At 54.1% G+C, this 12,659-nt stretch overlaps 1 protein-coding gene and 1 pseudogene across 1 annotated transcript in view; both read left to right on the forward strand.

The window, feature by feature from the left end:
• LOC132483031 (BCL-6 corepressor-like) overlaps window positions 1-12,540 on the forward strand; it is an 18,493-nt gene extending 5,953 nt beyond the window's left edge. The window contains 9 exon segments of the mRNA XM_060088275.1: window positions 1,235-1,480; window positions 1,914-1,970; window positions 1,973-2,140; window positions 2,722-2,903; window positions 3,234-3,488; window positions 8,337-8,503; window positions 9,654-9,799; window positions 10,484-10,639; window positions 11,893-12,540. Of these exon segments, the coding sequence (XP_059944258.1) occupies window positions 1,235-1,480; window positions 1,914-1,970; window positions 1,973-2,140; window positions 2,722-2,903; window positions 3,234-3,488; window positions 8,337-8,503; window positions 9,654-9,799; window positions 10,484-10,639; window positions 11,893-12,353 (1,838 nt within the window). The 3' untranslated portion in view covers window positions 12,354-12,540.
• Window positions 1-12,659, forward strand: part of LOC132483040 (centrosomal protein of 78 kDa-like) — a 360,457-nt pseudogene that overhangs the window by 320,501 nt on the left and 27,297 nt on the right.

Genomic DNA, 12,659 nt, shown 5'->3' on the forward strand with positions numbered 1-12,659 from the left:
AGAGGAGGAGGAATGCGAGCAGCATGTGAGGGGTGTGTCCATGATTTCATCTAGAAAAACGGGCTGTGGGAGCTTAGCTCAGGTGTTAACGAAATACCAAACTCATACACCCACCCCCACCCCCGGCCGGTGATGGACACAGGGTCATCTTCGGGGAACTCTTTAACAGCACAGTGATCGTTATGGAATTATTCGTGTGTTAGAAACAATGTGACTAGCAAAACAGTTGAACTGTTTCTTTGGCTAGAGCAAAAGTGAGGAGTGATGTTAGGCTGGGGTGACTGGAGGAAAAGCCCCAAGTGGATGCTAGATTGAGCACAGGGGGCAGGAGCAACACAGGCGGAGCTGGGGTGTGAGCCGTTCAGCCCTGCCCGCCGCCCCCACCCCACCCCCCATGAAGGGGGTTGGAGTCTTGTCTTTGAAATGTCCTTAGAAGCTTGTTGCCTGGGAAGGAAGGCCTGGAGATGTGCCAGGTGGGTGACTGTCACTGAGGGCCTTCTTCCTAGACAGGAAATAGGAGCAGCCCCTCGATGGCAGTGAAATGCTTTTCCCCCCACGGGTGTGGAAAGAGGACAGACGGACTTGTAGCAATCTGGTTGAGTTCTTTGAAATTGCCCTTGACCCTTGTGTGTGCACCGGGAAGCCTTTCCTTTCCCTTGGCCAGGCTCCTCTTCCCTTGGTCTCCCCAGCTGCCCAGCCTCCCACCATTCTTTCCCCACCCTTTTTCTTCCCCCTCGCCCCTGCTGACCCAAGTGAACATTGGTGCTATGTCTGTGTAGATGGCAGTTGGGGGCTCTTTGGTCTCTTGATGACATCAGCCTTTTTTGTTTACTAGCAGCTGTTTCCATAGTAATTTGTAGCTCCGCCCTGATGGGTTGGATCTTACTGTGAGGTCACTCACCCCCCTTTAAGAGTAAGCCACCTTGGAGAGTTAAGCAGTCAGGGAGTTATCTCACATGCCTACAGAGGGCTGGTGTAGATGCCTCACCTTGACCCTTGAAGGATGGATTGTGAGTGGGCTACGCGCCTCATTTTCTGCTTTCTTTGCTGGTTGTGTTCAGCTGTCCTTCCTTTGGGACGTCTTTCTGAGGGTTTTGTGCTTCCAGCGTGTGAGGCCCCTGGTCTCCAAAGGGGGGGGGTGGTCTGTTGGTAGCAGATTGCCTTGGGCATGGGGGTCCTGCCTGCTCCTGGTGACCTTTGTTCCCTCCTTTCCGGGTTGTCTCCCCTCCCCTAGGGGAGTGTTATGATGGAAGCAAACCTGACCCCTTCAAAGCCCCAGAAGACAGTGATCTTCCTGAGGACATGGACACGGAGCCCCCCAGAGAGTCCCCCGCCAACCAGGTGGCCCCGGACACGTCACGCAGCCCCACCCTCCGGCTGAACAGAAAGCGCAAGGTCTCTGGCGTTAGGAACCACACTGAGACCACTGTGCTCCCGGAGGACTCTCTGCTGAAAGCCAAGCGGAGACGGGTCTCCAAAGGTGAGCTCGGTTTCGCTTCGGGCCCGCAGGGCACCCTACGGAAGTCCTGGGGCGGAGCAGTGGCAAGTTCCAGTCCCACCCTGGAGCCCTGGGGGGAGCCACTCACACCTCCCCACCCCCCACCCCCCCAAAGCCAGGTGCCGGGGCTGGAGCCCAAAGGTGGCCAAAGGCAAATAGGCCCCCTCCCGAGACTTGGTGACAAGTTCCAGCCAACACAGTGGCCACACCCCTCCCCTCCCCCACCCCTGTTAGTGATGTGTAAGACAGTTTGTTTTCCCCCCCGGCCCGCCCCGGGGGGCTTCTTCATTAATTTGTAGTTGTTTCTCCATTAGCTGACTGGCCTGAGAGGGAAATGACAAACAGTTCCTCTGACCACTTAGAAGAGCCACATTATAGTGAGCTGACCAACCTGAGGTGTGCATTGAATTAACAGGGCTCCATCCCAGAAAGCAGCGCCGCTCGCTGCACCTTAGAGAACGGCGGGAGCAGAGAGCAAACCTGGCCGGCAGGGCAGGAAGGAAGTGGCCCAGGCGGTTCAGCCTGCGGTCACCCCCCAGGGCAATAGCATCTCCGAAGAGAAACCTGGCAGGAAAAGGGCAGAGGCCAAAAGCAACAGAAGCTGGTTGGAGGAGTCCCTTAAATGCAGTGACAATGAACAGGGTACGCACGGGGCGGGGGGCGCTCCTGGAGGGTAGATCACCCGCCCTCTGTGGGAAACGGCCCTGGAGGGGACCTGAGCGCCATCCAAGTTGACAAGAGTAGCGTGTGGCGAGCGGGGAGTTTTCTTCATGAGGTCCTTTCAGCCTGCACACTTCCTTATGGAATGGACAGTGAGGTGGGAGCTCGACTTCCTGGGCTGCTCCTCATCACCCAGCCCGCGGCTGGGCAGGAAGGGAAGTCTTGAGTGAGCCCGGGCGCTTGTCAGTGCCCTCATTCCAGCCTCAGGCTGTCCCCAGTCGCCCTGTCCCGAGCCCCCAGGCCCCCCACGGGTGGGGACGGGAGCGCACGAAGGGCTGGCTTCTGCCCTCTCTTGCGGCCCTTTGAAGCGACTTGCCATTTGGCGTGTCGTGGCTTAGCCTAATTGCCGGTTGAATGTGGGATAATTAAAATATTAGTGCTTTGAAAACATAATCGGTATATCTTTAAAAACTGAAGCTGCTCCAACGATCAGTGCTAACAATGGGCTTTTCGTTCCTCACCGGCTACAACGGTGTGACGCCCGCTTCTTCTCCCCCTGACAGATGTGCTGTGCGTGGACGAAGAAATGGATTGGCAGCCTTCGCTCCTGCCGCAGAAATACACCGACAACAGCGAGAAACCATCCGGGAAGCGACCGTGCAAAACCAAGCATTTGATCCCTCAGGAGCCCAGGCGGGGCTTGCCGCTGCCAGGGGACTCCTACGTGGACAATGCAGATGGCAAGGTACCTCTTGCCCCTGGCTCTCCCCCGCCCCCCGGGCCTGTGCAGGCACATCCCGCCTGCCTACTTCTCTACTTCTGGGGACAAAGCTTTCCTTTTCCTGAACCCCTCCCCCCAGAACGTCACTGCCCCTTCCTAGGGGACCTGTCTCCTGGGTGGTGGTGAGGTTTCCAGCCAGTAAAAATGCACCCCCTGCCCCCCACCCCGCCTCCCCCAGACAGAGAGGAGGAAAAGTGCTTTCCTCCACTCAGGTTTGTAACTGAGGGAGGAGGCGAACCAGGCGGGTGGTGGAAGCACAGCCTGAAATGTGTGCGCTGCCTGGTTTCGTGATAGGTGACCGTCCGGAGATTTTGAAAGCAGCCTGAGCCCAGTTCCGACTATGATCTTTCGCCGGCCAAGCAGGACCAGAAGCCCTTGGACCATTTGCAGCAATTGTTAGCAGCTTCCCAGGCCTCGCAGCTGACGTGCTCAAGCTCCCCTCCAGAGACCACCCAGTCCCGCCTGATGCCACCGGAAGCGCAGAGACTTATTGTCAATAAGAACGCGGGTGAAACCCTCCTACAGCAGGCCTCCCGGCTTGGCTACGAGGTGAGCATGCTTGTGGGTGCCCCGGATCAGGATCCGCTGGCTGCTGCTCCTTGGGTGGGGGACACACTGGCTGGGGATGGGGGGCGGGTCGCAGAGCCCAGCCCCCTCCACATGGCGGGCTGGGCTGGGTGTTCCAGCAGGGTGTTTGCGTTGGCCCTGCACACACTGCGGGCTCTTTGGTGGCTTGTTCAGTCGTGCTGTGAAAAGAAAGGCAGGCCTCTCTGATGTTCCGTTCCCGTTCAGGCAGGTAGGCTGCTTCGGCCAGTCCGGCTCACTTATCTCTGATATAAAATCTGACCTAACCCAGGGCTTGGCGACCAGGGGAATTTTAATGAGCCCTTTTGGATTCTGAATAGCAAGAAGGAGAGTAGTTATTAGCTCTAATAACTTGTGCTGTTTGGGGCAGAGTGATGCCCCTGTGGGGTAGCGGGTGGGAAGTGTCTGTGCAGAGTAGGGGTGGGAGTGGGGCAGACCTGAGCAGTCTCTTTCTGAGGGGGCACGGGAGCCGAGGGCTGATGGGCGGGGAGCAGGGGTTGAGCCTTGCACAAAACTCCCTGTCCACACTGCTGTATCCCAACCCAGCACGGCTGATGACAGTGATAGCCTCTATTGCTAGAGCAACATAGAAAGATAGCTGATATCTGCCTAAGCCCGTGTGATCTGTAGTAACACCTTTCACCCTTTTAACATCTTCACTTGGGAGTAACGAGTACTAGCCCACTCTCGGATGAGGAAACGGAGCCTCAGAGGGGTTGGCTGATACCCGTACAGGTAGCAATCCAGCAGTGCTCCACAGCCCACCACGCTCCTCAGCAAGACGGGCTCACATTGGAATTGCCCTTTTTACAGTTCAAAACCTCTGTGAGGCAGATGACTGTCTCTGCCCTGTGCAGTTCCCCCACCATGCTTGTCAGTAGCAATTGGGATGTAATAGCCCACAGGGCAAAGGCATTTTTCTGTGCTGGCATCAGCCCTCTGGAAGTTGAATGGTGACAGTAAAAGGCGGTTCAGCAGGCTGAGCGTGGAGGTGTGGCTGAGCACTGGGGTGGCAGGACCCAGGCTGGCCCGGAGCCCTGGCTCCCACACCCTCAGCCAGCTCTGTGCCCCCGTCCCCCGTCTCCCGTCGTGTCCCCCCACCCCGGTCCATAGCGCCGTGAGCCCTTCGAAGTGTGCCTACCTTGGCCCTAAGGCATGACTGGGGGTGGGAAGTTGGAAGCACTAGGGCTATGCTTAATTTGGGGGTGTTTTTTGTTGTTGTTGTGGGTTGAATGTGCTGTTGTTTATATCTCCACGTCTCTTGGAGACCTCTCCATTAGCTAGAGTGCACTTTCTGGTAGTTGGCGCAGTTACTTGCAGGTGAAGTCCAAGGAGCACCCAGTTGGCTTCCCAGGAGCTGAGAGCGGGCGCCTAGGAGGACAGAGCAGATGTTGCACATAGTGCTGAGCTCGACCCCCCGTGGTTGAGAAGATCGTCTCCTTGCTTCCAGCAAACGCTGGAGGTGGGGGGGAGACCCCTAACCCCAACTTTTGGGTTAGGGTTGAGAAAGTAGACTCCCGCTTCCAGCAAATGCTGGAGATGGGGGGGCGGGGTGCTGCTGCACCCGCCATGGAGGGCGGGGCTCCGAGCCCCACCTGTGAACTTGGCATCATTTCCAGCAGCCTCCCTTTGGGACCAGAGACGTCAAAAGACCCTCGTTGGTCCTCTAAGACAGTTTCCATTTTGGTTTGGTGGCTCTGAGGCCTGGACCAAGGGGCACTTGATCCATACTGTTTTAGGCTACCTGGCCTTTGATTGCACAGGAAGCCTTGGGAATGTTTACGGTGGGATTTGTTTTTTTATTCAAATGTAAATTTCAATATGTAGATTACACAGATCACCAGTGTTGATGCTGAACATTGTGACAAGTAGATGAACGCTTTCAACGTTGAACCCAACTTTCTAGGATTTCTCTGGGCAGAATTTTAAATGTTGGGATGATGGCCCAGTTGGGAGTTGTGGCAGCTTAAGCCTTTTAAAATGGAAGGACGGTTTGCTTAAGCAGATAAGGGTGTGGTTTGGGAGGGTTTTCCTGAAGTTTTGTCTTCAGCATTCTTGGTTATTTTCTTCTGCTTAGCCAAAGATACCATGTGCAGTATAAAGGCTGTCTGAGCTTTATGTCATGATAATCTGGTTCTGGAAGTTTAGAAACACACTCTGGCTTCAGATCCGTGTTAAACAGATCACTTGCGTGGCCAAAGACCTCAAACGTTTCCCTCCTGGGAAAAAGGCTTCTATTTCTTAGGCTAAACCGCCAGTGTGCAACCACATGCTTGTGCCTTTAGCGGTGATGGTTAAATTTTCTATGAATTGAATAAGTCATGTTTTTTAAAAAGTTAATGAGGCATTTCATTAACTAACAACGTCGGGCTTATGGCCTTTACGGTTACATTTTGCGGGTAATGGCATTCGGCTTATAGCCGCTGAACGGAGAGCTGTCCGACAAGAGCAGCTTGACTTTGCTCGGGAATGGCTGGGCTGCCCTTCAGACACTCCCGTTTATTTCTAGCGGAGAAAATAAAGCAAGGAATGTGTTGCGTCGACAGACTCGCCCCGCCTCTTCGCCTTTCAGTTAGAGAAAGTGTTGGTGGCGACGGTTGCCATCCATTTAGAGGCCATCACCCTCGTAGCTAGGAGAAGGCCTGTGGGATGCTCGTCACAGCTGGATTGCATCCCTCTAACCGGGGCCCTCTTGGGCCTTTTGAATCTTCCCAGCTGACCAGGTACCACAGACCTGAGTTACAGGTCTAGTCCTTCATGTTAATTGAACTTGGGGTTTAATATCTCTGGGCCTCCGTTTCCAAGTTTGAATGAGGATAGTACTACCTTCCTTTCCTGCTATCTCCTGGGTTCCTGCGGGTGACAGAAGACGTCCTCACCTGGGGAACTGAGAAGCACCGTGTAAACAGTGGGATCGACGTGGTTGGGTCAGGACGGCCCGTGGCCAAACGTCTGACCGGCCGTGGGGCTACTGCTGCGTTTGCTGCCATCTGCCAGGAGAAGAGAGTTGACCTACCCGTCGGCTCGGACGGCCTTTCATTTCCGGGTACCCTTGAACCTGCCCTCGTAGTGATGAAGGTTTCCAGGCGAAGGCCGTGATGGTCGCAGCAAATAAACCCTGGGTGAGTAAATTGATGTGTGCACAGCAGTTGGTGGCGTTCAGAGCTGATCCCAGAGCCACGGGACAGGGCCTCTCCCTGGCTGGGGCACACAACTCATTAGCTTGCAGCCGTCCACTCAAGTCTGGCTAGAGAGGGCCTGCTCAAAGAGCAGCAGCTTCATGCGGTGTCCTGGATACCAGGGCTCGGGGCCGGTGGCCTGGGAGCCCAGAGGGTTGTGGGCTTTCTGGCAGGTTGGGATGTAAACGGAGAAATGCATTCGTGGGCGTGCCTTTTCTCTTCCTCCTCTTGTTTTGGGAGGGAGCTGCTGCAGTGACCTGAAGTAACAGGGCACCGATGGCCAGGTTTACCAACATGCCCCATTGGGTTCACGTGGTAAGCAAATGGAACATTCTAGTTCGCTCCCAAGTGAGCGGTCACCTTTGATTGGCGTGTCCCCCAAAGGGCATAAAAGGTTTTACAGAACCCATCTCGCACTTATGGGCGGCTGGAATGACCCCCGTTTTAGGTTTAACAGATGAGTTACCTGAGAGATGTCACAAGGAGGCCTGTTCTGACCCCATCCCATCCCCCCTTACCCAGCAGACCAGGTGCTGGGCCACATGCACGTTCTGCCTACTCCCAGCTCTCAGAACCTGACGGCTCTCTGCTGGGCACGACTTACCCAGTACAAACAGTATAACGTGTTTTCTGGTGGCAAATGCTTTCGATGTGTCTGAAAACTTTCTTAAGGTAATAAAACATGGAATAAATTCCTGCTCTGCTTACTGGGAGTGGTTCATATTAATATTTTAACAAGCCAAAGAAATAAGGTTAATAACAGTGATTCTAATGCACAGTGTTGACACAGAACATCTCCGGGCGGGTGGGGGGCGGTGAACGTTTTATTTGATTCTTGAAATGTGGAGGTTGCAGCCTGTGGTGTATCAGGTTCCTGTCGTTAACTTGAGTAAATATGAAAATATGAGACTGATTCTGCCCCGAGAGGGTGGAGTGAGGCAAAATAGAGGGTGGCGTTATTGGAGGCATTTTGTGTCATTCCTCGAGGATGGAGGGAGAGAGCTTCTCTTTAACTCTACTTAACATACAGACAAGAGCATCTGAGGCCCAGGTTCTGATTTGGGGTCTTAACAGGGGGCGTGAGGATGTAGCTGGCCTGGGTGTCCCTGCTTCTCTAAGCTCGGGAATGTTCTCCGGCTGATTTAAGCTCTCTTTAAGCGTTGGTCATCCATACTTTTATCTAAACTTGTGTTATCGTCCACTGCCACCGACTGAACAGACCCATCAAGTGAGAATGGTCTGTGCTTGGCAATGTGTCATCTAAGATGTTAGCAGCCGTGACACCTTGTACTGGTCACGTCGGCCCCTGGGCTGAGGGCTTTCATCGCTATCCGAATGCGTCCTCTCAGCAGCCCTGTGGAAGCTTGGAGAAGTTCAAGGGTAACTTGCCCATGGCCAGGCCACTGGTGCAGCAGAGCCTTAGACAACACTGTCTGTATCTCCAAGCCCTTCTCACGCCTCTCGCCCCCCACCAGGATGCCTGCCGCCTGCCCGCGCCATGGTGGGCTTTTGGTCCCAAGGATGTATGCCTTTGAAAGTGGGCACCGCCAAGCTATGGGGAGGTCACCCTTACAAGGTTCACTGTATGGTGGTCTGATGGTATTTCCTCTCCTCTCCTCTCCTCTCTCCGTAGGAAGTGGTCTTGTACTGCCTGGAGAACAAGATTTGTGATGTGAACCACTGCGACAATGCGGGTTACTGTGCTCTGCACGAGGCTTGTGCAAGAGGTTGGCTCAACATCGTACGACACCTCCTTGAATATGGCGCCAATGTCAACTGCAGTGCCCAGGATGGAACCGGGTCAGTGGCGGTCTTGCTCTTGCCCTGGCCCTGCTGGGGCATAGGCAGTGGTTCTCAGGGTGTGCGGGGAACCCCAGAAGGAAAGATGGAGAGTGAGTGCCATGTAAGCACACTGATGGCGGAGTCCTCTAGAATGGAATCGGACAGATCTTTCTGGCAAATTTACATAGAACTTTAAAACTCTGTGACGCTCTTATGGACAGAAGTCCCTGACAATGTTGAGCGTGCATGAATAATCAGGGGTGTTCTCTTTTAAGACCCTGGACTCTTCACCAGCGTCTGTTGAATCACAATCTTTAACGTATATGTGAGTTGAAAGTTGCAGGAGTACAGACAAGTCCAGTGGCAACTGGCTTGATAGGACCTGCTGTGTCCACCCACATCCCCGGGCCTGGCCCCCACTCTGTCCTTGACCTCAGTTTACTGGCCAGAGGCCCAGGTCTGCGTCAGCCCAAGCGTCTTCCTGGTTGTACCTGGGACACCACCACGAGGCAGGGCACCGGGGCTTTCCTGACGGTCATGAAATCAGCAGAACTGTGAGGTGTTTGGTGGTTCATGGTGTCCACAGAGCATCCTTTCTGGACGGGACTGCGGCCAGTGTTCCCGACCCCAGCAGACACGGGCAGGGGGACTCTGTGCCCTCCTGAGAACTCGCCCTGCCTGTCGACTGCTGCTGGGCGAGAGGGTTGATCACTCATCTCCAAGTTGGTTTCGGGAGAGGTTCCACTTTGCCCCTAGTTTCTTTTACAGACTGCACTTTTGGGGTTTTGTTTGTAATGGTGTAACCATAGCTTCTCGTATCTGCTTCCGTGATGCTGGGGTTCTTCCCCCCACCCCGCCGTACGTTACCTTCTTACAGTCTGTCACTATTTAAGTTCATTGGAAACGTTTTCATCGTGGCCTGAGTTCCTCCTTGGGCCATGCATTAAGAGAGATTTGCATTGAAGAATTAGGCCTGAGATGGTCCCTTCACCTGTCCCGTAAAGGGTTATGTGTTGAAATAACAGAGTAATTTGTCGCAGCGACTGTACGCTCACCTCCTCGGTGAAATAGTGCGCCTACGAGGCTTGGCCGCACACGCTCGATGTTGCCCCTTGTCCTTAGAAGCAAGCGTCGTGTGCACAGGTGTAATCCCCCACACCTCTCCTAGGCCTCTCCACGATGCTGTCAAGAATGATCATCTCGAAATTGTCCGCTTGCTCCTCTCCTACGGTGCTGATCCTACCCTGGCTACGTACTCAGGTAGAACCATCAAGAAAGTGAACCACAGCGAACTTCTGGAGAAGTTCTTAACAGGTACGGCAGAGGTCAAGACACGGTCTTGTTCAAGCATCTAGACGGTGACTTCACAGCCTTTCACCTGGGTTCCCCCTACCCCCACCCCCCGTTTACTCTAAGTGACCCTTTACTGGGAAAAGCGGCCCAACGTTAGTCTGTCAAAGAAGAGATCCATACTTTGAGTTTTGCAAGGTGTGGGGCTGGAAAACTCTTAGCTAGCCAGGCTAGCTTTTGTTTGGCAGGCTGGGGCGGTGAGGCGGGCAGTCCCTCAGGAAGGCGGGTGGACGCGTGGGGAGGTTTCTGTCAGATACCTGGAGGCGTGTGCAGTGGGGCTTGTCAGGGGATGACACCAGCCCCAGCGGGAGATGTTCCCGAACTCCAGCAGCATTTGCCTCTTACCAGCAGGCGTTATCTTGTTTCTCTCTCTCTCTCTCTGTCCCCCTCTCTCTCCAGACTGTTTAACCTGCAGGCTCCTGACGACGGTAACCCCGGTTGCTCTTCGGAGTTCTCTGGCAGCTGTGTGTGTGGTGAGCAGCCTTGTTCGTTTCAGTTGGGCTTGTGGGGGTGGGGGTGGGGGTGGTGCTGTGAGCAGGGCTTGCTTGGGAAAGAATTTTTCCAGGGTCCTTTTTGGAGAACAGCTGGAATCTTGCTCCAGCTTACTGACCTCTCTCTTGTTTGCCACCACCCCCCCCCCCCGGTTAGAACCAGATGATGAAAGTGGTTACGATGTTTTAGCAAATCCCCCAGGACCGGAGGACCAGGAGGACAGCAACGAGGCCTATGGTGACCTATTGGAATTTGAATTTTCCGAAGACCCCCTTTTGCCGTGTTACAACGTCCAGGTGTCCGTCGCTCAGGGCTGAGCGTGGCCAGCGTGTGGTCGAGAGCCAGCCCAGCTGCTCTGTGGGGTGGCAGGAGTTAGAAATCCCCTTCAGCAGATGAGGGTGGATGGGTTGGGGGGTGAGTGAATTCCTCACCAAGTGTCCAGCGACCTCACATAATGCAGTGGAACTTTTCCAGAAAAGTTTGGGGGGTGGGAGGGCTCCCCAGCCAACTGCCCTCATTGGAACACACCCCTAGAGCCCAAAGGACACGGGAGTCAGTGACTGCAGTTGCACAGTTTCAGTCACTGAACTCTCGGGGAAGGGATCCTCCCCAAACGGCTACCATAGGGGCCTTCCAAGGCGCGTGAGGTCCACGGGACGGTACTGATGTGTACCCTCTTCTCGTATAAGATTAGAGAAAGCCGTATGTGGCACCTGGGATCTTACGTGTCTTCAGATTTGCTTAGATCGAGTCTTGTCCCCACGGTCGGGCCACTGTGCCCCACGACCAACCCTTCGGAGTGAACACATCAGGAGACCTTGCTCTGCTGTGTGTTGACCCCGGTGCTTAAGGAGTAGCATCCTCCTTGGACTCTGAGGCTGGGAACGTGTCTGCCTTTGTGGTGACTTTCTATTCGGGATAGAGATGATAAAGCGTGGCAGGGTATCAGGAAGGATTGTACCACCTCCCTTCTCGAAAAAGCCTCACTCCCGGCAGCATTGAGGGGCAGGTTGGAGGTGTGGGAAAGGAAAGGAAAGCCAGGTGACCTCGAGTGTTTCTCATGCTCTGTCCGTGAGGGCCGGAGGAGAGGAGAGGTCAAAGAGGTGTTTGCCATCTCCCTTGGGTTGGCATACAGACTGGTTTTCCCCAGTGACTAGAACGGGGTGCACTTACTTGGAGAGGGGTGACCTGAGTTGTGGCCAGAGCCAAGGCGGCACTGGGGTGGCCTGCAACGAGGCTCGTTCAGGGGCGCTGCTCCTGCTTTTGTCTAAGTTGGCTGATCCGCCCTAGGTGGTCTCTTAACACATGCACATGAGTCCAGAGTTCCCCCGCTAGAAGTAGATCTTCCGGGCTTCCCTGGTGGCACAGTGGTTAAGAATCCGCCTGCCAGTTCAGGGGACACAGGTTCGAGCTCTGGTCCGGGAAGATCCCACATGCCACGGAGCAACTAAGCCCGTGCGCCACAGCTACTGAGCCTGCGCTCTAGAGCCCGTGAGCCACAACTAGAGAAAGCCCGTGCGCAGCAACAGGCCCAACGCAGCCAAAAATAAATAAATAAAATTAAAAAAGAAAAAGAAGAAGGAGATCTTCTAAGGACAGTGAGAAGTGGGGTGGCGGTGGGGTAATCAAAGCGGAAGGAGCAGGCCCTCTCACCGCCAGGAGACAGGTAGTTCATAGTTGGGAGCGCCTCTCATTTTGCCGGAAGCTCAAACCACTGTCCTTTCTCTGGTGTAGGCCTCGTAACTGGCTGTTGCTCTCAGACCTGCTCAAGAAACTGCAAATGTCCTCCTGCATATTCCGCTGCAATCTCCCAAATGTGGAAATTGTCACCATCGCGGAGGCCGAGTTCTACCGGCAAGTATCAGCAAGTCTCTTATTCTCTTGCCCCAAAGACCTGGAGTCCTTTAATGCGGAAAGTAAGGAGCTCTTAGATCTGGTGGACTTCACGAACGAGCTTCAGACTCTGCTGGGCTCATCCGTGGAGTGGATCCTCCCCAGGGACCTGGACTCAGACGACGACTGGTGAGCTCGCCGGGGCCCGCCGTGTACAGTGTGTCATGGTGTTAATCCTCGTGCATATGTGTCGTAATACGACTATTTCTGTAAAGAAAGGACACTATGAGACACGACTCCAGTCGGAAGGACTCTGAAACATGTTTTTTTCTTTTTAAAATTTTAAGTCAGTTTTTATGAAGTTGTTAATAAAGTTTCTTTACTTTTCAATGTACACATGCTTTGGAATATGTTTGTTTTTACTCGGAACAAGTGTTTCTTTTCTTTTTTAAGGAGAAAAAAAAAAGGAAAAGGAGCTCCACACTTTGACTTAATTTCA

This window comes from Mesoplodon densirostris, assembly GCF_025265405.1.
Source record: "Mesoplodon densirostris isolate mMesDen1 chromosome Y unlocalized genomic scaffold, mMesDen1 primary haplotype SUPER_Y_unloc_2, whole genome shotgun sequence".
Taxonomy (NCBI): Eukaryota; Metazoa; Chordata; class Mammalia; order Artiodactyla; family Ziphiidae; genus Mesoplodon; species Mesoplodon densirostris.